We start from the raw sequence: 27,570 nt of genomic DNA, 5'->3' as shown, positions 1-27,570 counted from the left end.
ACTGCGTTATTCTGCTGTTGATCTGCAGTATAATGTTTAACATTCTTTAACCTGATAGACCCCCAATAACCCTACATATCTGGATCATACCATTTAACTTGATACCCCCACAACAACCCTACATATCCGGATTAAACCATTTAACCTGACACCACCACAATAACCCTACATATCTGGACTAAACCATTAAACCTGATGCCCCACAATAACCCTTCATGTCTGGATCAAACCATTTCACCTGATGCCCCAACAACAACCCTACATATCTGGATCAAACCATTTAACCTGACATCACCACAATAACCGTACATACTGTATGTTGATCACACCATTTAACCCCCAAGAGGAAAGATATCTTCACATTGAAGTTAAAAGTCATTTAGTCTGAAGAGAACAAATAAGAGTCTCACACTGTTCCTTTAAATTTGAATTTCTCGTGTTGTTAGGGCCACTTTATTTATATTATTTTTTATTGAAAATTACCTCAGTCTGCTGGCCCTGTTTATGTTGGTTTGAGATGCCTCCTGAAGCTCAATATAGGTCATGGTTTCTCAACGGGGGCGGTGGGGGGCGTTCGCACAACCTAGGGGGGCGCTGGGAACGTGATTCCATTTTTGGGGGGCTTTTTTTTTTCTTTTCTTTTTTTTTTTTGGGTGAAAGAATAGACTACCTGAAATAAATCGCCTATTTTCATTTATTGGTTTCTAACCCCTCTACCGTCTCAGCTACTTTTTACTGTCTTTGCGCAATGGAACAGTGATAATACAGCGCGGTTCAGTCCTGCAGACGCCCGGACTCCCGTTACATCAGCTATCGTCATGATCTCTATAGTAACGCTGATAAACATAACCCAAGTTCGCGGGTTAACAGTTCAATAACCAACACAACACAATCAAACATGGCACATAGCAAGAAAAAAGTATCAAATTTTGTTTAATAGCCCGTTTTCCTCCTTCCTCTTGTTCAGTTCCAGCTGCTCGGAGCGTAGTCTCCACGAAAAGGCCGTTGCATTTCAAATACAAAATATATAGGCCTTATTAGGCCTCTGCGTGCGATCTGTTTTCGTGGAGTCCGCGGTGCCCGGCGGGAGTCGCGGTGCCCAAGGTCACAGTGCCCGGGCCGCAGGGTGCCGCGGCACGACGGGAGACGATGCGGCCGGGAGTCGCGGTCACGGTGAATGAATGTTCCATCTCTCTCTCTCTCTCTCTCTCTCTCTTTTTATTGGGGGGGGGGGCGCCAGAGGATCAGGGTAAGGTCAGGGGGGCGCTTGCTCAAAATAGGTTGAGAACCACTGATAAAGGTAGACAGGATTAGGGGGCCGCATTAGGGAAACACCAGCCACAGTCGGGAACGATATTGCTTTTTTACCACGAATACAAACACGAATAAGAATAGCCTAATCGAATTATATACAAAGATACACGCTTGAATATAACCTTTTCGTTTCCATTTACACTGAAACCTGCATACACCTTAGGATAATATATTTTTTGTTATAATTAGCAGGACAAGTGATCCTATTTTCGTTGTAATTAGATTTTGTTTGATTGAACTGGATCGTGTGTCTGAAATACCCCCTCGCCTGGGCTCGCACAGCTTCTTGAAAGAAGGTAGGACAAGCTGCCGAAACACCTGTCTCCAAAGTAAGAGTCTCTTCTGCCCTTCAAAATAATAGTCTCCTCTGTCTTCAAAGTAAGAGCCTCTTACCGCCCCCCAGTGTGTCGGCCAGTTCCTCCTGGTTCATCTCCAGCTCTGTTTGATGCTGCTGTACAGACTGAACACGGGTGACCTCTGACCTCTCCTGGTGTCTGAGGAGAACACACACACACACACACCCACACCCACACACACACACCCACACGCACACACACACACACACACACACACACTTTTATTTCCCCTGACTTGTTAACATCAGTATCAGTAGTCTAATAACAACCAACTTGTCTCTTTTATCGTCTGTTTGAAACCCCTACCTCTCCTCTCTGGAGGGCCGTCCATCTTTAAGCTGAGGAGGTATATCCATAGACCAGTCGCTCTTCATGGAGACACAGCTGGGTCCAGGGGAGTCTGCTCTCTCCTGCCTCCTTCTGAAAAACAATAATCAAAATATTCAATAATCTTTCTCCGTTTATTGAAATGTGTAGGAGATCGGAATGAAATGAAGACGGAGACTTGATTGCCGGTGAAAATACCACGAGAAGGATTTATTTCCCCAAACACAGAACCACGCACAGCCAGAGGTGCGTTCCTTAAGTCATGCGTCGCACCACCCAGGTGGGTCTCACACCCCCTTCCCTTAAAGGGGGCACGCACCATACAACATACACATAGTGAATTACGATACGCTACAGACGCCCCCCCAGAATACACTCTCCCGAACAGTCAAGGCCAACGGGAAGGAGCCCTGAGCACCCGCCCGAAACGACTCAGCGGAACCGGTGCGGGGGCCGAGGGGGCCACAGCAGGCAGTGCAGGAGTCATGAGGCGGGGTGGCTTGGAAACCGGAGGGCGACCCCGCCGCGGGGGCAGAGCCAACCCCACGGGCTGGTCCAGATCCAGGTGGGCCGGCTTGAAGCGATCGACCGAAATGTAGTCAGGCCCAATGTCTACTAGGAAGGCCTTGTCACCGGCCTCCAGGACGCGAAACGGACCGTCGTAGGGAGGTCGGAAAGGGCCCCGATGGGCATCATGGCGGATGAACACATACTCCGCCGTCCGCAGGCTGGGAGGCACACAAGCCTTCGGGAGGCCGTGCTGCGAGGTGGGCACCGGCGCGAAACCCCGAACCCTGTCCTGGAGCGAGGTCCGCTCCTGGGCCGCCGACCAGGGAGCTGTGGCGGTGGGGATGAAATCCCCAGGAACCCGTAGTGGCTGCCCATAAACCAGCTCGGCTGACGAAGCCCGCAGGTCCTCCTTAGGGGCAGTCCGGAGGCCCAACATGACCCAGGGGAGCCTATCGACCCAACCGTCATCCGTAAGGTTGGCCCGGAGTGCAGCTTTCAAGGAGCGATGAAACCGCTCAAACTAGATGGACAGGCTGAAAATGAAGTTATTAGCCGTTTTAACACCTGTCCTCCGTAATGTCGCGTGTAACAAACACTGGGAAAAATGTAGTTGATTTCTGTGTTTAACTGAGAATACAGGGAAGGGAAGGCCGGGACCCTATGATGTTCAGCTAACTGTTGTCAATCATAATTGTTGCGAGAGTAGCGTATGTGTGTGCGCGGGAATGGCAGTTTGTGTGTGTGAGTGGACGAGCGAGGAGAGCGAGCGGTAGCGTGTGTCAGTCTAGTGAAGTAATGAACGAGTCCGGTTGTGTCTGTGCAAACGTGTACTGTAAAGTTAGTGAAACTAAGAATAAAGTACCCAGACTGTCAAGAATCGGTGGCCGCTTCATTCCGACCATATTCCGACCTCTAAGCAGACCCACTGCCGGTCAAAGTGAAGGGTGTTCCCCCCGAGAGAACATCGGCCCTGGAGGGAACGTCTCCCCTGTGCTCCTCGACTACGGTCTGGGAGCCCACAGCAGGAAAGGTGGAACATAATAATAAAAAAAACATTTTCTATAAATGCGTGCAGCTGTGAACTCATGCATTGTAATTTATTGTATGATGTGTACATTAGGGGGATCTACAAGACCTATCAATTAGCGTTCACCACAAATGACTCCGAAAAGCAGTGCCAACATAAAAATACTTTAAACCATTCAGCGAAACAAAGGCAACAGGCTGATTATCGTTTAGGGTTCAACTCAACATGTAACAATTCCACTCGAATGGTGTGAAATGCCGACCTTCTACTGCTCATTCACATATAAGGTAATTAACATTTCCGTCGGCTAAAATCCAACCTCAGGGGTAGTCTCTTTTCAGGATGTCCAATGTCAGGATATGTCGTTTACATACACGGCCCGTCGGGAGAATAGCGGGCTAATAGCGGGCTGTACATCTATGAGTGAAAGCAGCTAGAATGGCATTTAAGCACTAACATGTTGACATAAAAACACACTTAGTACCCTTCATACTGTGAGTGTTGATTCACAATGCGTTTAGCTAACATAGAAAACTATTCAAATTCATACGATTCAAACAGCAGAATAAACGGCCTCAGCCATGAATCAATCCAGCACCAAGTGGTCCTGTGATCGGACGTTGTTATGTTCTGATTAATGATCGGCGGGCCGGATCAAGATGATCCACGTTTGACAGCCCTGATGTACTGGCTGAATCCTCACCTTTTCATAGAAGGTTGGTGATTTCCAACTTTAAAGTGCCAAGGTAGACCCATAGACCGGTCACTCTTCATGGAGAGACAGCTGGGTCCAGGGGAGTCTGCTCTCTGCTGCTGTGCTGGGCTTCAACACACACACAACACAACCACACACAACACAACACAACCACACACACACACACATACACATGCACATACATACACATACACATACACATACACATACACACACACACACACACACACACACACACACACACACACAGCTTTTAATCACACTGCAGTATTCACACTGACAAGATAATTCTTCTTCCAAGGCTGTTTTTAGGTGAGAGCATTTCACTTGTTTCCAGCTTTTAAGTCCTTAATTATCTTAATAAATTAAAATATATATATATACTTCCTTAAATATTAGTTAAATATTATAACTTCTTACTGATATGTTTTCACTCTGAATAACCTAATGCTTTGAACTAGAATCACAAAATTATAAATCTGTTTGATCAACACTTACGTACCAAACTTTGTCAATGTCATAGTCTAATTTAAGCATGTTATCTTTACCTTCTCTTAAGAACAGACAATGATAACGGAGGTCACTGTTTTATTGTCAATCTTGACCACAGACAGCAGTCATGCAGACCAAACACAGTAGAGAACAAAGACAGAACCCTGTTCATCTCAGGGGAGCCCTACTGCTCAGGTCAGATGTATTGCTCTTCCTGAGTTTCTGGTCTGTCTGTTCACGTTGTGTTTTAAACGTGGCCGATACGACGACTGTGGATCTAGAGTGACGTCAGAGTGACATTACGATACGACTGATCAACCTGAGGTCTGCTGCTGCTCTGGGCTTCAAGCCACACACAGCTGTTACTCAGACTAATGATGGAGTCATGATGCATCACTGCTGAGCTCTGAGATGGACAACAGTCACAGACAGAGAGATCCTCTTCTTACCTCTTAGCTTTGCTCCGGCGGCCATGTTCCCCAGACAGAGCGGTCTTAGAGGTAGGACCCCCCTCCTCTCTCTCCTCATCCATAGTAGACTGGGGAAAATAAATTCCGTCCCATACGCTAAAAAGTTATAAATGTAAGGGAAGAAACTGAGGTTAAAGTGTTTATAAAACAAGTTAATCAGGTGAAAGGTTTTCAAAGGGGAGCAAGAAAGGTGCGACAGACCGTTCAGAGGAGGAAGTAGCTGAGCTGAACCAGTAGTGTGTAGTGTACTAGTGTGAGAGAGATCTTGATCAATTGATCAGCGAGCTGTCTTCTCTTCTCTCGGACAGCGAGTTAACAGACACACAGTGCTACAGCGTGAACATAGCCCCGCCTCCTGTCACTCCCTCGCAGTGCGGTCTCTGGCAGTGATTCGGCACTAGTCTCAATGCTCTTTGTGACGGTGTTAGTTAAAGGTTAGCCAATACAGCTAGCATCTCAAGCAGGGGCGGATGGTGTATAGGGGCGATTTGGGCGACGCACTACCAACTGGGAGAACGAGGATCTTTTTTCTTACAAATTCTATCGCAGAAAAAGTAGTTTTCAGTGTTCTAGACATATTACCTGTCATTGTCCAATCAGAATTGTCAGAATCATGTCGCGTTTCAAATGGTCCCGCCTCTTTCTGGGCGAATTCATTTACGTGGAAAATCGCCCAAGCCTTCCCCGTTGAATCTTTTTTTTTTCGGAAAATTAGCCTTCAATGCATTTTCAATGGGGATTTGGGACTCGCCCCAACGTGCTTGCGTCATACGTTTTATTGTTTGTTTGTTTATTTGACAGGGACAGTGCATATTAATAGACATTTCTGTAAATATGCCAGATTTAGCCAGAAGGTTAGTTTCCATCTGCAGTCCTTGGCCAGATGTAACAATAGGCTCCCTAAAAAGCAAATAAGCAAAATAACAGAAAGATACGTAACTGAGCAAAGAGCGCGAAGGGATATCTTCGATCAAGTCACTTGCTAATTTCAACATGGCTGCGGATGTCTGCAATTCCGTTGCGTCTCTGAAAGTTTCTTTTAGTCGACGATCCAATTCAGATAAATTGGCATTAAAACCATCAGGACCTCCAAGACCAAAATTTAAAAAAAAGCGGTCGCACGTCGACATTCTGTACCAGAAGCTCCAAAAGAAGGACCTTGATGCAGCAGTCTTCATCAAAGGGGCCCTCGAGAGCTTCACAAGCAGTCTGCAGACCATTAGGTAAGATAACATTTATATTATTTGATCCTTCTCAAAGCTTTGTTATGAGAACATATGCATGAAAGGAGACTGTATTTGTGTTCTTTTTTATAATATATTGCCAGCGGTGTAATCTAGCTTGCTTTACTCTGTGCTGTACATCCTGGTTAGGCGAGGCACAATGGATAGCTTAAAAACAGTGTTTAACACTAACATTATGCATCCCTGCCCCTTTTAAGTGGGTATACTCAGCATGCCTTCAGTGTGTCTTCAACAAACACACATAAAGGTTTGCCCATATTATATTGATATTTGATCGTATTTGTCTAAATACATACTTGACTGTAGATAGATTTATGAGTGAAGTTACCAACACAATAGATAAAAAACAGTGTTTAACACTAACATTATGCATTCCTGCCCATTTTAAGTGGGTATGCTGACATCTTTTTACTTTTTACTCACATAGACTACAGTACTGTACACAGCCTAACAAACACATTATTGGTTTGTTTGCATTCAGAGACTCTGACCAGCTGCAAGAGGCATCAGGAACCGACAGACCAAGGATGGCTTTGACAGAAGAGGCGAAGCAGAGGCTGTCTGAAGAGGTCTGCGACACCGACACCATCCTGGCTCACACCAAAGCGAGGTTCTCTTTCACTGGCCACCTTGTGAGTGCTACCTTAGTACAAGGAATATGTTTGAAAGGTACTGCCATTCATTTCCTGCTGATGCTCTGAATGCCACTGTGAAGGCATATCCCACGCTGAACAAGGCAAAGCTTAAGACGGAACTGTCTCTGATCTATGAGAATCCTGAATCAAGTGTGCAGCTTCAGTGTGCATATTGTTTGTAGTTCTCTGCAAACCTATGGTGGCATCATGCCTTCAGTGTGCATATTGTATATAGTTCTCTGCAAACCTATGGTGGCATCATGCCTTCAGTGTGCATATTGTATATAGTTCTCTGCAAACCTATGGTGGCATCATGCCTTCAGTGTGCATATTGTATGTAGTTCTCTGCAAACCTATGGTGGCATCATGCCTTCAGTGTGTTTTGAACAACCACACAAAAAAGGTTGCACATATTATATTGATATTTTATCTATTTGTCTAAATGCATACTTGACTGTAGATAGATTTATGAGTGAAGTTACCAACACAATAGATTGGCCGTAACACACTCACCCCTTTTAGAATCACATTCTCACTCACTTTCACTCACATAGAGACAGAGAGAGAATGTCAACTGGGAATGTATAATTCCCAATTATTATTGATGTATTTGCACTTTTAATCTTGCTTAATTCGACAAGGCAAATAAATTAAGTTGAAACTTAGTTCCCCGGCTCCATTTGTCTTTGTAAGGAAAGGTTCTATTTTGTCTTAATTATTTTGTCGGAATGCACCAGAATGCTTCATTTGTATGGGGAAATCACAAAAAAATCTTCGGGGGAAGGATGCCCCCAGACCCCCCTACATGGGTTTGGTTTACAGACCAGCCGCCACTGATCTCAAGTGCAGCGCCGCCGCAACCGTTTTAGGTAGAGAAGGTAAACGGAGTAGTGATGGAGGAGGGCGGTTTGGAAGTAGGCTACTTTAGATTAAAGCAAATTACCAAGGAAAGTCAAACAAATCATTAATTTGCAAGAAGTCATATGCAAATGCAAGAACACGGTTTGGGGTTTCATAACTGTGCACATGCACAACAATAGCGATCTTTTTCACGAAATTGGACCTGCACAATCATATGAAAGCTGAGCCTTCACCAATTCCGACAATCTAAACCATATCAATCTGGGACTAAATCTCACAAATAACAACTGAAGAAGAAACTTCCCCTTTTCTTTTAAAAAACAAAAATGAAATTTTACCATTGTAATATGAGAAATTACTTAGAGAAGGTTTCTTAGGAAAAAGGTAAATTGCCTTCAATCAGAACACATGTTCTTCAGCGCAATCCAGTGGCCATAAGTGTATTTGCGAATGTTTGGCTTCGTGTCATTTGATTATATTTGCCCTGAACTTTAAATAGAGGTGAAAAGTGTCAAAATGGTAAGATATCTACCTGTTTGTGTCTCATAGTACGACAGTGATACCAACTGATAATGACCAACTGATAATTATTTCAGGTAGAAATGTAATCTTCCACTTATGCCGTAAAGTAGCATCAACATTGAATATTTCACTTGCACAATAATCTTTCTATTGGCACCAAGATGTAATATTATAGCCCTAGCAGTTTTGGAGATATACTCTATTTACTTTCGTTACGTTCTTTTCTGATATTTTTTTTTTCCCCTGGTATCGAAAATGGTATATATCACGTTTTTTCCTGGTATAGTATCGAAGTTAGAAAATCCAGTATCGTGACAACACTACTATAAACGCGATTGTGATTATTTAGTTAGACTTACAGGAAACCTGAAAGTTAAAAAATACATATCCTTGCTACTACCGTGGACATTTAGTTAATCACATTTGCATAAAATCCAGATGAAAGCATGCAGGTCTACATATAACTGGGCGATAGCTTTAATAGGTTGCAACGCTGGACTGAAATCACTTCATGGCACGACGTGACCATTTGGTAAATAAGTAAATAAAGAAGAAGTTTGTAATTTTTAAACACGTACTATGTGGAAGCTAACATTCAGCTTCAGTCTGAGCTAGGATGAGTTTTCTGAGTTCCCCAAAACCAGGCCGGGTGCCTGGCAAAAAGAGGCCCGTTCAGGATTCTGATTTTAATTTGGGCAAGTGAACATCACATTCGGGCAAGTCGAACATGACCTGTACTTGCCCGATGGGCAAGTGCTTTTGAAACCTTGGAAACCTTAACTATTACTGCTTTCCCCACACCCAGCCTCAGAATCCCCTTAAGTGTCTGCACCCACCAGGCGAGCCCAGGTTCGCCTTACTACAATAGGGTAACCCATGGAACAGCCGTTCAAAACCCCACTTGACTTTAACATACATATTGGAACAGAGAGGATCTCATTCGTTCCTATACGCCCCCCCCATTCCCCGTCAACCTATTAGACAGCGACCTGATGGGTTCCCTGCAGATAAATCTTGACTTTTAATGTTGATTGTCACTTATTTTTGTACTTTTCACTTTACATATGCAGAGAATGTATAACTCTATGTCACCTATTTCTGTACCTTTCACTTTATTGCGTGTTGAAAATCTATAATTTTATGTCACTTATTTTTGTACCTTTCATTTTAATGCGTGCTGAATGCCACATAACTTCATCACATAAACAGAACTATTAGTTTGGATTTCTATGAATGCATTTATCTATGTGCCTTTTTGACTATATGATTGTATGATAACCAGGTAATATGCTTATTGTTGTATTGTTGACAATGACCTGTATTTCCTATGAGACCCACCATGGTGAATGCCGTTTCAGAATTAGGGGGACGCGTTGTGGTTTTATCTCCCCTATGGAGTTTTTCCACCTCGGTCGGTGCTGCTGATGATTTTTTCCTACTTTGACTATGTTTTGGGTGTGGTAAATGGTGCTTATGGCTTAATATCTTATAGAATGGTCCTCTGAGATGACCAAGGAAGGATTGTTACGTATTTTGAGCACATAAGCTACCCACACATAGCCACAAGGAAGCAGGATCGAACACATAAGCTGCAATTACTATACATAGCCATAAAGGGAGCAGGACCAACATACAAGCTATAATAACTACTCCAGCCCCAGATGGCAGCACCTTTAGACAGGTGAGGCAGCCGGAGCCAATACGTCACATAGGCCACGCCTACTTGATACAACCGCGGAGTGAGATCAGGTCAGAAACCCATGGCGGCCCCGTTCGTAGCCCCGTGGCTAGAAGACAGGTCAGCCTTGAGTCGCTCCATGCTCCACTCCACTTTAAAATATCGCAAACGGTCTACTCTGCTGCAGTCTGTGATTCAATCAACTCCAGCTGTAGTAAAGTGGAACGTTTAGCTTCAAGAGTAAGTGAAACATTTAAACGTCTTTACAGTAGTAAACCAAATGATTTGACACAAGCTCCATTTTGAAACACTCGAAAGGAGCACCGCAGCACCACCTGCTGGTGAGAGGATGTCAGTGGGATTGGCTGAACTGAAGAACACGGACCAGTCGTCACCAGTGACCTCTGTGTTGAGGCGGTGGCGGCAGTGTTAATTCACCTCGAGGTCATGTCCCTCTCCCACGAGTGATGCTCTCAGATATAGAGTAGGCCTACACTACAGCCGAATGATCTAGGCCCATCTAAACACCATGATCTAAACACCTTCACTAACCAAGATGGCCGTCTTCCTGTCTAAATATTGTAATCATAATAACGCTCTACAAATATAACAACTGTCCATTCTCTCCAAACTTCCTTTAAAGTCACCACAAGACACTTGTGATTAAGAACAAATCCTAAATCAGAGGAAACAGTCAGTATAAACCTCAACCTGAAGCTTGACTCTAGGCAGGAAGGTTCTCGGTTCGATCCGCAATGCCCACAGTCTAACAGGTAGCATTCTACAGAGCAGGAATCTTCAAAATGATTCAATATTAATTTTGACAAATAGCAATGCATCCATACATTGACTGACGTTTTTAACCATGTGGTTTTACAGGAAACTAACCATCACCCTATTGATGAGATTCAGATATATTTTTGATCTATCACGGATCAGAGAGGACTACAGTACCTTAGTCGTCTTCCTGCTGTGATGAAGTGAGCCACACCAAACCATCCGACTCATATCAAGGAAATGATGAACCAACCAGTTGGACCAGTTCATACTCCTCCCAGACTAACATGCTAAGGCGGCTGATCCAAGAATAATAGCTTCATTCAAATATGAACTTTGGACAGGGAGCTGTGATGCGTAGAAGCTCAGAGAAAAACCAAGAGACACTCGATGGTTTAACCAGCCTGTAGAGACACTCAGTCACTGAGTCAGCTGCTTCTCTACAGCAGAACCAACAGGAACATAGATACCATGTTATCAATAAAGAGACCGATAATGTCATGAATAGAAGCACATCAAGTAGACAAGGCCTCCTCTGCCCTGTTTCTGCTGAACTCCTCCATGTACAATCCTCCTCCATCCTTTAAAGACATTACCACCTTGTTTAACTGAACACTTGATTCGCCTCAGTATGAACTTATGAATCAGTAGAATGTAGCCTACACAATTGATGGATGATTTCTCTTTTCAGAAGAGCAGAGTACCGAGTAGAGTACAAGATTCTCAGAGTACAGAATAATCAGAGCACAGAGTACTCGGTCTGCAGAGTACTCAGAGTGAAGAGTACTCAGAGTACTCACAGTACAGAGTACTCAGTAAGGGTTAGCATGTTGTACTGGCTTGTGATTCTATAATAGCAGGGTGATTTATTTTCTTTATTCATTTCTCTTAAACGAGTCTTCAAGAAAATCTCGTTGGGTTGGATTCTTCTTGTGTTTGTTCCTTCCTCATGTTACACCCTTTGCTGGCATGTATTCAGATAAGGGCCAAGACACACACACACACACACACACACACACACACACACACACACACACACAATCACACAATCACACACACAGCAGCGGGGCTCCGAGGAGGAGGAGGAGGAGCAGGGGGAGGAGGAGGAGGGGGAGGAGGAGGAGCAGCAGCAGCAGGGGGAGGGGCTGAGCTGGCTGGTCCAGCCCAGGAGGGAGCTGTGCTTCGAGGGTCTCTGCGCCGCGTCGGCCGTCAGCATGGAGCTGGACGCCCCCAGGGGGGCGGAGCCCGAGGCCCCCGTCCAGGGGGGCGGAGCCCGAGGCCCCCGTCAAGAGGGGCGGAGCCCGAGGCCCCCGTCCAGGGGGGCGGAGCCCGAGGCCCCCATCCAGGGGGGCGGAGCCCGAGGCCCCCGTCCAGGGGCCCAGCGGCGGGGCTCCGGGAGGATTTAACAAATAAAGTACATTTTATTAAAACAACTGCACATGAAACCAGAGTAGTTAACATCATGTCATCTTTATTTTAAATAATGAATCACCCTTGTTCAAACCAAACGTATCGTGTGATCTTACATACGATCGTACATCGTAGTATCCATACTATATCCCTACAGACAATGGGACATTCTACATAATACTAAATCCACAATTTAACCTCAATGTACAACTAAAAGTGAAACACGGGGCCTTACCTTGCAACCGTTAATCAAACTAAATGTAGTTTCACAGACAGTATTAATACTACAGAAAGGGTTGTATCAAATTTGACGTAATACTAAAGCTGTTTTTGAATCAGCGCCCCTGCCCCTCAAAGGTCTCTGCACGGCCCTGTTGTCATATTGTAATACAATACTGGGAACATAGAATATAAATATTGCATTGACACAATCGTAGCAGAATAGGAAACAATGCATATTTGTCGATCCAATGAGCTCCAATGGGCTAAACTCACAATCTCCCAGAGTCGTACTGTACACCTATAGTTGATACTGCAACATTGTTGGAGTTCTGAAAATAATCCAATGTTACCTATTTTGGCAAAACTCCTAGTACAGTAATTGCACTGATAACATTTACATTTACATTTAGGGCATTTAGCAGACGCTTTTATCCAAAGCGACTTACATCGGTTAATACACACATTGACACACCGACCCCGTCATTAAGTAAAATGAAAAACACTACGGTAAGAAAATGTTTGGACTGTCTTTCGGGGGTGCAATGATGAAATCAGTGCAGAAGTACAAAAAGGTAACAAAGCAAATATTTATTTGTTACTGTGTGAAAATGAGCCTCATCATCAGCTCCTAATCAGCTTCACAATCCCAAACTTTTCAGAGTTGTGTGCATAGTTCCATCTTTTGTGTGTTCACAATCGAGGAAAACTGTAAGACCTGGGACAACCGGGAAGCAGTGATTACCCCCCCCCCCCTCACCCTCACCCCCCCTCCCCCGCCCTCAGTCCCCCACCAAACCTCACCCCCCCTCCCCCTTATCCCCCCACCCCCCCGTCAACCTCCGACCCAGAGGTCCTAGGGGTCAAAGGTCACTCCCTGAGGAATCTTGACCCACAGGTCCTAGGGATCAAAGGTCACTCCCTGATGACTCTAGATCAAGAGGTCAAACGCTATTCCCAGACGAATCTAGGCCCAGAGGTGAAAGGTCAATCCCTGTTGAATCTAGGCACACTATTTCAAGGTTCAGCATCAATTGAAATCTCTCCACAGATTTAATAGGTAACGCTGGATTGGACAGATTGGACCTCTAGATGGCGACACAACACCACAAACCTAGCCTGGTATGTACCCTTTAAAAATGCAACGAGACATTTCTGCTGCTCTTCATTTTGCTTTCAACTGGTTTGGATTGAGTCTCACGGCTCTCACCCGTCCGTTTGATCACGTGACGTACAATCAAAACAATTTGAATACTTATTTTGCGGTTCAAACCGTTAGAATAGGGCCCTAGGAGTCTATCAGTGGTTATCTGAACAAGCAGGAAGCTTTCCTTACAGTTTTTTATCAATTCTTTGAACACGTTTTCTGAAACTATAGCTACATTTCTCAAAACACTAAGGACAAATCTGAAAAGAGTTTACCATTTTGTCAAAACTCCACAAAATCTCTTTCGAAACGAAACACTGCACTCAAAACCATGTTCTCTCTTCTCAAAACAGTTTTACCACCAAAACGAGAAACACAACGATCATATGAATATCTCTTAGAGAGCATCAATTAAACACTTGTGTGATAAATGTCCACTTCCATCAAAATACTGTTTACCTATGTTTTGACTTTATGAGGCCATGTTACATATTCAAATGTATACAATTGTTTCGAATAAGCTTCCTTTTTTAAAGTTGCAATTAGGTGGTACATACTGTATAAATATTGTTGCCATATTTTAATACAATTCTGTGAATATATCACATAAATATTGCATTGACACAATTGTATCTCGATAGGATACAATGCATATTTGTCTATCCAATGAGCTCCAATGGGCTAAACTCACAATCCCACAGAGTCGTACTGTACACCTATAGTTGATACTGCAACATTGTTGGACTTCTGAAAATACACCAATGTTACCTATTTTGGCAAAACTCACAGTACAGTAATTGCACTGATAAAAAATGTAAAATGAAAAACACTACGGTAAGAAAATGTTCTTTCAGGGGATTTAATGATGAAAGCAGTGCACAAGTAAAAAAAGGTAACTTATTTGTTACTGTAATACAGTAAAATGTTCAGCTGAACTGACTGCAAAAAAAGCTTTTTGTAGGCTCTGCGTTGTGTATTTCTCCCTCGTAGTAGTAATTCTTGAAGTGGAAATCAAAGCAACTTGCCAGGTTCGATCAGAGGGTTAAATAGAAGGTTTATTGGAGGATGTAATACAGCACAGGTACAGACTTAGGTGGGATAGTCTCAGTGTAGGAGGTGAGGAGCAGTCTCCAGACGTGCTCCTTGGCTGTCCATCCCTCTTCTCACCGAACCAAAGGGTTGGGGCCAGTATTATAAGAAAGAAAGCATGAATAACAAAATAACAGTCTCCCTTGATAAGGTATATGGCCCTGGCTATGTCCCAGACGACAGGGTTGGTTCGTCCTTGTTGGGACATCACAAATGACAGAATGTTGGAAATAACACCTCGTACAGTAGGAGAGGCACTGGCCTGTTCCTAGACTGAGAGATGTGAACACAGAGAGACACTAAAGTACATCAACATTCTACATTCCACCCTCTTGATCATATTAAACGTAATTTAAAGATCACCCTTTAAATGAGAATTCAGTGCATCTACTGGTAAACAATTAACAATTATCTAAATCAACAAAATGAAGCATTAAAGGCAATAGCAAACATAAAAAAGTATACTCATCACCACAAGTAAACCAGGTGTAGGCTAATTAAAAAATAAAAAACTCATTAGGTAACTCATGATTAAACCAAAACAGATTTAAATTGTAAAATAAAGGAAATGGAGTGTCCAGACAGCGCCCTCTGCTGGGCAGTGGAGCTCCACCTTCCTCTGACAGCTCTCACTGTCCCCAGCAGTAAAGTGGTTCTGTTGGTCTGAACAACACTAAAGGGCCCAGAGGAAGGCTTAGCCGTAGAAACGGGGGGCAGTTTGGGGCCCCAGACCTTACGACGGGGGGGGGCTCTCTAACACAGCTACCCTGAGGGGGGGCAACAAGATCCGGTGAAACACACAGGGAGATAACTTGATGACCACATAGAGCATGATAACAGAAAGGACCAACGGCAGTGCCATCTGGACTATCTGAGACAACATAGACCCACCCAGCCCGCTGAGCCATCCCACACATGTACATCAGTCTGTACCCCCCCTCCCATCCTGATCAGGCCAGAGCAGCTCCCACACATGCGCGGGCGCATGTGTGTGTAACGTATGCACACCCTCACCCCCCTCCCTCACCCTCACCCCCCCACACCTTCCCCCCATCCGCCCCCTCATGTGTGTGTTTGCATGTGTGATGATGTGTCATTATAGTCCGGGAGCCGGACCCTCAGCCCCGTCACCCCCCCTCAGCCTGACACAGAGACTCCCCTCAGACTCGGGGGGGGAGAGGGAGGGAGGGAGGGAGGGGGGCGTGTGTGTGTGTGTGTGTGTGTGTGTGTGTGTGTGTGTGTGTTTGTGTGTGTGTGTGTTTACAGGCGTGCAGGCGCTGAGGGAGGAGGTCCTTTTGTTTTTCTACACCCGACACAGAGACACTGAGGACCCCCCCCCCCCCCACTAGGACCCCCCCCGGGGTCCGCCGCCACCCCCCCACCCCCGGGAGGAGGTCCTTTTGTTTTTCTACACCCGACACAGAGAGGCTGAACCCTCCCACCCCCACCCCCGGGAGGAGGTCCTCCTGTCCTCCTGGCCCCTCCCACCCCCCCCCTGTCCTCCTGGCCCCCCCCCACCCCCCCCCTGGGGTCCGCCGCCACCCCCCCACCCAGACTACCCTCACCGACACAGAGACGCTGACCCCCCCACTACCCAGAGCCCCGGGAGGAGGTCCTCCTGGGTGAAGGAGGAGCAGAAGGTGTGGAGGTGTGTCAGTGTGTCCCCACCTCCACCTGGGGACACTCTGTAGAAGGACAGAGAGCCAGCAGGCCGGTCCAGATACACTCCTACTCTGGTGGAGCCAGCGGGGCGGAGAGGGAGGACTGTCTTTATACCGTTGTACCGGGCAGAGTAACGGCCATAACGACAATCAAGACTCCAGGACTTGTTGTTCCCTCCAAGCCAGCTGTCACCACCCCCTCCCCTCCTTGTGATTCCTCTGTATGTCACTCCTATATCAACCACTCCTTCCCACTCTACCTCCCAGTAACAGCGGCCAGTCAGAGCCTCTCTACCCAACACCTGGTGATGGGAGTCAAATCTGTCTGGGTGATCCGGACACGACTGGTCCTCTCTAACCCACGTCACCTTCCTGTTGTCCTCAGACAGAGAGAGGTCTCTGTTGGCCGTGTTGGGGTCCAGTGTGAGGTCACAGGCATCTGAGGGAGAACCAGACATGATGAGCTGCTGAACCGCTCTTCATCATCATCATCATCACTGGTACTGTTCTGTGGGGGGGGGGGGGTCATGTGATGTTATAGTTACACTAATGTTACATTAAGTTTCATTATTTCATTATAGTCCGGGACCAGGACCCTCAGCACCCCCCCCTCCCCCTCAACGCCGTCGGGAGGGGGGGTCATGTGATGTTATAGTTACACTATTGTTACATTAAGTTGCATTATAGGAACCGGACCGGGAGCCTCAGCCCTGTCACCCCCCCGCCCCCTCCCCCTCCTCAGCACCCCCCCCCATCAGTCCACCATCTCACCCCCCCCCCTCCCCTGAGCCCAGATGTTAGCTTCATGATTCGTGATGGTGGACAGTATTAATATACGTAAGATACATGATGTCAGCCATCATCTTCATTCCCAGTAGGATCTGACCTCACTTCCTGCTGTGTGGACGGACTTTCCATCTCAATAGTGAGTGTGTGATGTGATGAATCAAACAGACACTTACATCTCTGTGGAACTGGTTTCAGCCTCCACACTCCACCGTGCTCCACACTGGGGGGGAAACAAAGTGAGAGCAGCATGTTGAAACATTCAACTTCATCATCTGCCGTCTCAAAACGTTCTACACTGCATGAGTTACAGCTGCCTCTTCAAACCACTTCATCAAGCAGCGGCATGAATCCTTATAGGTGACTTTGTCCCCGAGTGGTGAGCTGTCCTCTCCATACCTGAGAGTGTCCAGTCTCCAGCGTGGATCCTCCAGTCCAGCAGAGAGCAGCGCAGCTCCAGAGTCTCCTGGGTGATTGTAGCTCAGGTCCAGCTCTCTCAGATGGGAGGGGTTGGAGCTCAGAGCTGAGGCCAGAGAAGCACAGCCTTCCTGTGTGACCAGGCAGCCAGACAAGCTACACACACACACACACACACACACACACACACACACACACACACGTAAAATCCTGTGTTTTTCCAGTCTGCCAACCAGTTTGGGAACGTCCTACTCCAAACACAAGTGGCGTTGACTTGGTGACGTAGAAGGTCCTTTTATGAAGCACTTCCTGGTCCAGTGAAGGGACACCGGAGGCGAGGTGTGTGTGGATGTGTGGAGCTCCTTCTGGCCAGCGGTTGAAGATGGCCAAGAGAAAGCTTCTCACACATAATACGTTAGGTTTTCTAAACCACTCCACATTTGGATTGGGACCATTTGCCACAGCGCCACCCGTGGAAGAAGGCCTTCCCAGAAACAAGCGGGTATTCAACGGCCACATAATACATCAGCATTGTAGCGCCCCAAGCCCTAGTCTCTATTCCGCTGTGGAGCGAGGTCCACTCAACCACAGGACTTTGACTTCTTTATATTTCACTTGATTAAAGTATCACCTTTACCTAGAACTGGGTTAGATTGTACTACCATCTAGATTATAGATCCATCAGGGAAACCACTAACATGATCAAAAGTATTATTATCAGGGGTGCAAACTGGTGATGGCCCAAAAAGGTGACGACATTTTAATGTCAGAAAACAAATGAAAGATCACAGGCCCAGGCCTTCCTGTGATTCATGCTCCGTTCTAACGGTTTAAGTGACTCATTAAAGCAGTCAGTGATGTTCAGACCTACTGTATGAAGCAGTGCTCACAACAACAACTTAATCTATTAGAATTTAAAATGTATTCATGTGAAACTTTAAATACATTTAAGATAAGTAACATACAATACCTTGCAGTAATACTTGCAAACCCCCTTTGACAAATAATGTTAATTTTCTAATGGCAGCACTCTGGCCATCATCATCTGTACAAGAGACAGTTTACTAAATAAACGACTGGCCGATAGACTACTTACACGGTGAGAGTAGTTGTCCTATTTCCATGTGTGGATGGACTCAGGAATCAGCAATAGTTCACTCAGAATGCATAATAATGTAGTGGGCTCACCCTATAGTCTGTGGGCCAGGACTGATGCAAAAAAAATCCTGGCCAAGCAGCAGAAGTTAAGTGACAATGTGCCAACATTACTGGCCCATTTATGGGTGCACTAAAGATGCAAGAGTAGTCTTAATGTTACTGTTTATAACACAGGGCGCTTTAAGACATTTAGAGTATCCCCACTTCTCCCAGAACCACTACACCACTGCTTACAGCTGTTGAAATACAGCTGGACTTAACTATCAATTAACAAGTATTAATCCTTGGCTTTCCTTATTTATTAGTTCATAATGAATAGAGCTTTAATGAGTTTGTCTCTTCACTTGGTACACAATATAAAAATGTTATTCTGTATCCTATTCATATTTGTGAGTAAAGAATTAGCTATTTAAATAATGAGTACAGGACATAGTAAGCTTTGAAACACGTTTTGTTTGACAATTTCAAGTTTCAAATCATTCTTTCCAGAGATCCTCCAAAATGTTTCTGTTGAGGCTTTCAGGGGGTCTGAGGTGTCCAGCTAGGGGTAAGACCCTCCAAAGACCCCCTGTACTTCACCCCGCTCTAAACTATCATTGTCTCCTATAGAGGGGACAGTGGGGGGGCAATAGCAGTGTTTCCCCCAGCACTGTGTTGTTAAGGCGGCCGCCTTATCAACAATAGGGCCCCGCCTTGACTACCAATGTATATAAAATAAAAAATAAAAATTATCAAAAAAAAAAAAAGATTTTTTTTTTTTTTTAATTTTTTTTTAATTATTATGCATTAACAAAGTAGAAAACTCTCGTAGGGAAAGAAAACATACTTCCATCAGGTGTAAAAATAAAGATCAATAATGCATCGGCGTTCACAACAATGGTCGTGACATCAAGCTTTTTGGTCAAGCTTTTTCTTGATGTCACAACAATGGTCGTGACATCAAGCCCCCCCCCCCCCCCCCCCCCCCCCCCCGCTCCTTGACCACCTTGACTAAGACATTTACTGGGGGAAACACTGAATAGTATTATATTTTGAGTTCATTTTATATATATAATTGAAAGGTTGCAAGCATATGGATGTATTAGAATATCCACCTTAGCAACAAGGTGTTAGATCTCCAATGATACAAAGTCATGGATGTGTCCATCACAGGTACTGAGTTATAAGGTGGGTTTATAACTGTCCTCTGATGTGGAACTTGTGGTGTAACTGTTTGACCATTGAGTAAAACTGACCTGAGAGTTTCCAGTGTACAGTGTGGACTCCCCAGTCCAGCAGAGAGCAGCTTCACTCCTGAATCCTGCAGATCATTGGTACTCAGATCCAGCTCTCTCAGACTAGAGGAGTTGGAGCTGAGAACTGAGGCCAGAGCTTCACAGCATCTCTCTGACAGATGACAGCCATTAAGCCTGCATACAAACAATAAAGACAACATGTTAGGAACTCTGCTTAATTTTTTTTATTAGAAATTTGTCATAAGACATGTTAGTTTAACTAAATGTCAATACAGTAGATCTTTAAATTATGACATACTTAGAGGTCAGATAACTTAAGATTTAAGATAATCTTTAGTTAAAAGAAGAATCAGTTATTTAAATTTACTACTCTAAAGTGCACCTAACTAGTCACGTTTCCATCTAAAAGGTGAAGCGAATCTTTAGAATGTTTGCAAAAAATAAATTTGAATTAGGTGCGTTTCCATCAAGTGGTTGGAGCGGAAAACTCCACACATTCCAGGACTTCTCGTATCCTTTTGATAACATGCTCTCTGTTAGGTATATGGTGGAATTTAGTTGTTGTTTTCGCATGAGTCAAAAACCACCTCAAGTGAGCAGAAAAACTTTTTTGCGAATTAAGAGGATTTTTATGCGAATTTTGGTGTTTCCATCACCGTTTACTGATTCGATCCTTCAAAATTTGCATAAAAGCAGGGGGATGGAAACGCAGCTAGTGCCTGACTACATGGTTCTGAGTAGAATAGGAATCTCATAAAAAATACACCTTATACCATCATTAACAAACTGAATCCAACGTACACCTTTTACTCTCATGGCAACACAAATAGAGTGAGATGGAGGTCTTGTGTTTGATAAGATGAGTGGTAATGGCGCTGCGATGCACACAGACTGCCAAGGTTTAGTTCGGTTCTGAGTTAAAGCGCAGCTGTATTACTGCGCCGGTGTGATCGCTCTGTTAGGAAACACGACCCACTTAAGTTCCCGTGGAGACACTCTGCTTTGATCAGAAAACTAAAACACTGGTTTGTACTTTGTGTAAAGTTTCAATGAAATGTCACAGCAGCACTAGCGCTATTCAAGAGCATGTGAAGAAATGAACTACTCTGGATGACCCAGAGAAGAAGATAAATCCTTATTGGAGTATATTATCCAATCAGCAGCTGGTTATTATTAGTAGGTATTTGATTGAGGAGGAGGAGGAGATGGTTGGTGAGGAAAAAGATGTCGAGGCGCTGGTGGTAAAAACAGAAAAAGACCCCCTATTCAATCAAAACATTAACAACTGATGAAAGGTGAGTGAATCTTTTCACATGAATGGACACAGATGGATAGTACGTGACCAAGGACATTCTCACGTCTAATATATGGCTGCGATCACATTAGTTAGTGTGCCACCAAATTAAAAAGTAATTGGCACAAGTAGAAAATGTGTCTTGAGCCCTGAGAGGACATATTCTACGTATTTATTTAGACTCGTTAACATTCTGGAGGTAAATCTGTTCAATGTCCTCTGATGTAGAACTTGTGGTGTAACTGTTTGAGATATTGACTAAAACTGACCTTAGAGTTTCCAGTGTACAGTGTGGACTCCCCAGTCCAGTAGAGAGCAGCTTCACTCCTGAATCCTGCAGATCATTGGTACTCAGGTCCAGCTCTCTCAGACTACAGGAGTTCGAGCTGAGAACTGAGGCCAGAGTTTCACAGCATGTCTCTGACAGATGACAACCATTCAGCCTTCACAATGAACAAAAATGTTAGGAACTGTGATTAAAATGACCTACATCTTTTACGTTAAACTTAATGAAATACGTGGGCATCAACCAATAACGTTATAGTGCCCAATAACGCAATAACTGCCAGTAAGGTCATTGAAATGTAATAAAGCCAACAACGAAATAACTTGCCAACAATGTTCTAAAGTGGTTGAGCCAAAAACGTAATAACTTTTTGCAAATAATGTGATAACTTATTACGTTATTAGCTGCTTATATTAAAAAAATACTTTGAAAATGTAATAACTGAGCCAATAACGTAATAAATGAAGCATCACTTTATTTCATTTTATATTTCTGGAGAGAAACTGTCACACTTAGCCTTATTATTGCATCTTGCACCACATGTTTAAATATCTGACCTTACAGTGACCCTCCACCCTCATACCCCCTCCATCCAGAGGATGCCTTAAAGGACCAAAGAGTGAATTTGGATTAATATGTAACCCTTAGGGTTCTGTTACCAACTCCGTGACCACGCAGACGCTTCAACGGGGTCGTGAGCTTTTTGAAGTTCTACTATAGCGGAGCCTTAGAGTTACATATTAATCCAGATTCACTCTTTGGTCCTTTAAGGCCTCCTGTGGAGGGGGTATGAGGGTGGAGGGGTCACTGTAAGGTCAGATATTTAAACATGATACGAGATGAAAATACAATAAAGTCCTACCTCATATATTACATCCTTGGCTCAGTCATTACATTTTCAGGTTTTTTTCATACAAGGCCAATAACGTAATAAGTTATTACATTGTTGGCAAAAAATTATTACATAATTGGCAAGTTATTACGTTATTGGTTTTATTACATTTAAATCACGTTATTGTCAGTTATTACGTTATTGGCCGTTATTACGTTATTGGTTGCTTCAACGTGTTAAAAGCTTGAATAAGATATGTTTTATTAATTAAACTACATTAGGTCCTTTAACGTTAATTCAATAATCCGTGTAACTTTAAACGTAATTAAGTTATTGTTTTTATCTTTATCATTAAAGTGGGTTAGGGGGTTTATTGTAATACATGTTATTAGTGAACCTACAGATATGTTTTTGTTTCTTATGACTGATATATTCTACTATCAGGTATATTGTGTTGTGTATTGTCATACATTATTATGAGTGAACCTACAGAGATCTTTTGGAGGCTTTTATCACTGGCAGCAGCCTCAGAAGACCCTCCTCTGAAGCTGAGTATTTCTTCAGGTCAAACACGTCCAACTCCTCTTCTGATGACAGTAAGATGAAGACCAGAGCTGACCACTGAGCAGGAGAGACGCGTGTTTTGAAGAGACTTCCTGATGTCAGGGACTGTTGGATCTCCTCCACTAGAGAACAGTCGTTCAGCTCATTCAGACAGTGGAACAGATTGATGCTTCTCTCTGGAGAGAGATTATGTCCTAACTTCTTCTTGATGTAAGACACTGCTTTCTTCTTGGTTTGTGAGCTACTTCTTGTCTTTCCCAGCAGACCTCTTAGGACAATCAGATTGGTCTCCAGAGAGAGGCCCAGGAGGAAGCGGAGGAACAAGTCCAGATGTCCGTTCTCGCTCTGTAAGGCCTTGTCCACAGCACTCGGGTAGAAAAGGAGGAGTTTATCTTCTTCGGAGGTTGGCTGTTCTTCTGAGAGCAGATTGACCCCAGTGTTGATAAAGGACCAGAAGACAAAAAGGGCAGCCAGAAACTCCTGGATGCTCAGATGGACAAAGCAGAACACCTTGTCCTGGTACAGCGTACACTCCTCTTTAAAGATCTGGGTGAACACTCCTGAGTACACTGAGGCTGCTCTGATATCGATGTCACACTCTGCCAGGTCTGCCTTGTAGAAGATCAGGTTGCCGTTCTCCAGCTGGTTAAAAGCCAGTTTTCCCAGAGAAAAAATGATCTCCCTGCTCTCTGAACTCCAGTTTGGATCTCTTTCAGCTCTCCCATGGTACTTCCTGTCCCCCTGTATCGACTGAACCCTCAGGAAGTGGCTGTACATCTGAGTCACAGTCTTAGGCATCTCTTCTCCTTTCTGGGATGTTTTGAAGCAGTCCTCCAGAACTGTAGCAGCGATCCAACAGAAGACTGGGATGTGACACATGATGTGGAGGCTTCGTGATTTCTTGAGGTGGGAGATGATGATTCTGGCCAGCGTCTCCTCTCTGAATTTCTTCCTGAAGTAGTCCTCCTTCTGTGGGTCGGTGAACCCTCTCACCTCTGTCACCTTGTCAACACACTCAGCAGGGATCTGGTTGGCTGCCGCAGGGCGTGTGGTTATCCAGATGAGAGCGGAGGGAAGCAGGACGCCCCTGATGAGGTTTGTCAGCAGCACGTCCACCAAGGTGGACTTTGTGACATCAGTCCATATCGGGTTGTTCTGGAAGTCCAGAGGAAGTCGACACTCATCCAGACCATCCAAGATAAAGACAACTTGGAACCGGTGGAATCTGTAGATTCCTGCTTCTTTGGTCTCAATAAAGAAGTGATGAAGCAGTTCCACCAAGCTAAACTCTTTCCCTTCCAGTAAATTCAGCTCTCTGAAAGTGAGGAGAAATGTGAAGTGTAATTCCTGGTTGGTTTTGCTTTCAGCCCAGCCCAGAGTGAACTTGTGTGTTAAGACGGTTTTACCAATGCCGGCCACTCCAGTTGTCATTATTGTCCTGATTGGTTGATCTTTTCCATCCAAGGGTTTAAAGATGTCCTCACATCTGATTGGTGTTTCCTCCTTGGCTGGTTTCCTGGAAGATGTTTCAATCCGTCTGACCTCATGTTCCTTGTTGACCTCTCCACTGCCTCTCTCTGTGATGAAGAGCTCTGTGTAGAAGTCATTCAGATTGGTTCGCTGTCCTGCTGTAGCGATTCCCTCAAACACACAACTGAACTTCTGCCTCAAATGAGACTTGATTTTTTGTTGGCAATCGACAGCATCAGATGCTAAAAAATAAAACGGAAGACATCAGTTGAACCAGGTCAAAATTTCCTATGAAATTATCAACTTTATGATATTTAGTGGCTTCATTACTTGTGGTCAGAGAAGCTGGTAGTGACAAGGACTGCATGTTACAGATTCAAATGTTCAGGACTATTTCTATATTTTCCCAGCAGCATGATTGGTCTAATGAAAGTAATAATGATAGTGAATCAGTGTCAAGTGACTTGTTATGCTGATATAACAAGATAGTGTTGCATCTCTTCAACCGAGTTATTCTGCTGTTGATCTGCAGTATAATGCTTAACATTCTTTAACCTGATACTAGGGCTGTGGGATATATCGAATATACTCGATATACCTCCAAAATAGCTGTGTGCGATACAAAAAAATATTATTTCGTAAGTATCGAGTTCTTTACGGTCATCTGGGTTTTTTCAAGCGGCAGCCGAGATTTGCTTGGTTTCGTGTTCAAAACATTCTCCGGTGGCGTTCTCCCTCTCCCTCACGCAGTAACGTGAGTGAGGGGTAAAAAAAACACTTGCGTCACACATTCACCAACCTATCCCACGCGACATCTAGGTAGGAAGGGAGGGAACTCATTTTCAAGTTTCTTACGGTTTGCAGCGCCGGACGGCTCAGTGTAGCACAGTGTAGCTCAGTGCTACACAGTGTAGCTCAGTGTAGCACAGTGTATCCTAACCAATTCAATCCACAATTGAAACAGGGAAGCAGACGAGCTGCTGGTTCCTAAAAGAACTACCGTAATTTTCGGACTATAAGCCGCGCTTTTTTTCCCATTTTGCGATTCTGCGGCTTATATAACGGTGCGGCTAATCTTTGAATTTTATATCTAACGGCCACTAGGGGGCCTCCTAAATCTATGGATTTTTAAGCGGCGGGCTCCAGTGCGGCTTATATATGTAAACAACATTCAATTTAGCTGCTGCGGCTTATACTCCGAAGCACCTTATAGTGCGGAAAATACGGTAATAAGGGATCAGTGATCTGGCAGTTTTTTGGATACGAGAAGAGGAAGTGGACAAAACACACCAATGCTTGTAACTTCTTGTCTGATCTGATGTCGTCATGGGTACCAGCTGCACGCTCCGCAACACAATCGGAATACAAGGTGCTCCCTCGCCTTATGCTACTTTTCTAGCTATAAGTTGGCCTCGGAAAACATCGTTGTTTTACCCTACTTCAAGCAACCATAAAGAGTTAACTGGGACGTGTCTGCGTGGTTTGTTGGGGAGAGGAGTTATCTATCTGTCGCCCCCGACAAGGCGCTGGGGGTACAGGGCAGCACACCTACAATTCCTAAATAAATTCAATGGGCTCAAAAATATTGAACACATTGTATCAAAATGAGTTTATAATATTTTAGTTGAATTCATTGCAATGGCCTACATTTTTTAGATGATTCAGTCACAGCAGGGGCCTCAGTCTCTCTCTCTCTCTCTCTCTCTCTCTCTCTCTCTCTCTCTCTCTCTCTCTCTCTCTCTCTCTCTCTCTCTCTCTCTCTCTCTCTCTCTCTCTCTCTCTCTCTCTCTCTCTCTCTCTCTCTCTCTCTCTCTCTCTCTCTCTCTCTCTCTCTCTCTCTCTCTCTCTCTCTCTCTCTCGTAATTTGGAAAATTGTTTTTGCAGTTTGTGCAAAAATTTGTTTTTCTTGCGATTTGTTTTTCTTATTTCAACTCAATTCTAATTAATCACTAACATGAAAATATAAAATGTTTTGATGGAAACCACCTGGGAAGTTAACCAAGAATGGTATATAGTCTGCAGGGATTGTAGTGAAAACATTAGGGGGTAAAAGTGCGTTTTCATTGGGTGCTTTATATCGAAATATCGAGATATATAATGTATATCGTGAAATGGAGAAAATGTATCGGGATATTAATATTTTACAATAAGCCCCACCTGATACCCCCAAGATAACCTTAGATGTCTGGATCAAACCTTTAAACCCGATACCCCCACAACAACCCTCCATATCTGGATCAAACCATTTAACCTGAAAGTCTATTTCTCTTTTTTCCGCATGAGCCTCCTCTATGTCAAAATAACAGCATATTCAGTTTCAAATAAAAGTTTCTTACTGCTCTGTTTTCAAGATAAGAGTCTCTTACCCCCCCACAGTGTGTCGGCCAGTTCCTCCTGGTTCATCTCCATCAGGCAGAGCTTTGTGATGTCCACCACTCCCTCTATGGCGCGCCTCCTCTGCTCCTCATTCTTACCATCCACCTCCTCCTCCTCCCTCTGACTCTCTGAGCATTGTGGGTAATCTGGTAAGAGAACCCTCCAGAGCTTCTTCAGCTCCTTGTCTAGGAAAGCGTGTGCGTTCTCCTCAGTCCTCTGGAAAATAACAACATCACGGAGAACTTTACTCTGAAATTACATCATAAGCATCTTTCCTGGATTCTTCATCCCGCTGGACAAGAGATGCTTTCTAATGATCATGGAGAGCTGAAGTCAAATGTCTTGGTGGACATTTACACACCTTGATCAGCTCTGTTTGATGCTGCTGTAGAGACTGAGCACTGGTCACCTTTGACCTCTCCTGGTGTCTGTGGGAAACACACACACACACACACACACACACACACACACACACACACACACACACACACACACACACACACACACACACACACACACACACACACACACACACACACACACACACACACACACACACAATATTTCCCCAGACTTGTAAACATCAATATCAGCAGACACTGATAACAACCACAGGGTTTACATCGTCTGTTTGAAACCCCTACCTCTCCTCTCTGGAGGGACATCCATCTTTAAACTCAGGAGGTTTATCCATAGAC

General features: G+C 44.3%; 1 protein-coding gene and 1 long non-coding RNA gene across 2 annotated transcripts; both read right to left on the bottom strand.

The window, feature by feature from the left end:
* Positions 1 to 1,783: 1,783 nt before the first annotated feature.
* Positions 1,784 to 5,237, bottom strand: LOC115541518 (uncharacterized). Its single transcript, XR_003976372.1, has 3 exons — positions 5,191 to 5,237; positions 1,977 to 2,090; positions 1,784 to 1,808 (listed from the first exon to the last, which is right to left on the bottom strand). It is a non-coding gene; the product is annotated as an uncharacterized LOC115541518 (long non-coding RNA).
* A 12,278-nt stretch (positions 5,238 to 17,515) lies between these two features.
* On the bottom strand, positions 17,516 to 27,160 carry LOC115542919 (NACHT, LRR and PYD domains-containing protein 3-like). Its single transcript, XM_030355422.1, has 6 exons — positions 27,132 to 27,160; positions 26,863 to 27,086; positions 22,953 to 24,738; positions 21,614 to 21,787; positions 20,051 to 20,224; positions 17,516 to 17,813 (listed from the first exon to the last, which is right to left on the bottom strand). The coding sequence occupies exons 1-6, from the start codon at positions 27,158 to 27,160 to the stop codon at positions 17,534 to 17,536; spliced, it is 2,667 nt and encodes an 888-aa protein (XP_030211282.1). The 3' UTR covers positions 17,516 to 17,533.
* Positions 27,161 to 27,570: the final 410 nt, after the last annotated feature.

The sequence above is a fragment of the Gadus morhua genome, chromosome 4 (assembly GCF_902167405.1).
Source record: "Gadus morhua chromosome 4, gadMor3.0, whole genome shotgun sequence".
In the NCBI taxonomy this organism is placed as follows: Eukaryota; Metazoa; Chordata; class Actinopteri; order Gadiformes; family Gadidae; genus Gadus; species Gadus morhua.
This window is presented reverse-complemented; position numbering and strand designations above follow the sequence as displayed.

Bases quoted from the DNA above. Each gene is read 5' to 3' on its own strand.
- LOC115542919 (XM_030355422.1), bottom strand. From the start codon at position 27,160: ATGAAGAATCCAGGAAAGATGCTTATGAT. The intron at 27,087-27,131 runs GTAATTTCAGAG...TATTTTCCAGAG, and splicing joins CCAGGAAAGATGCTTATGAT to GACTGAGGAGAACGCACACG. The intron at 17,814-20,050 runs GTCAGTTTTACT...GTGTGTGTGTAG, and splicing joins TGTACACTGGAAACTCTCAG to CTTGTCTGGCTGCCTGGTCA.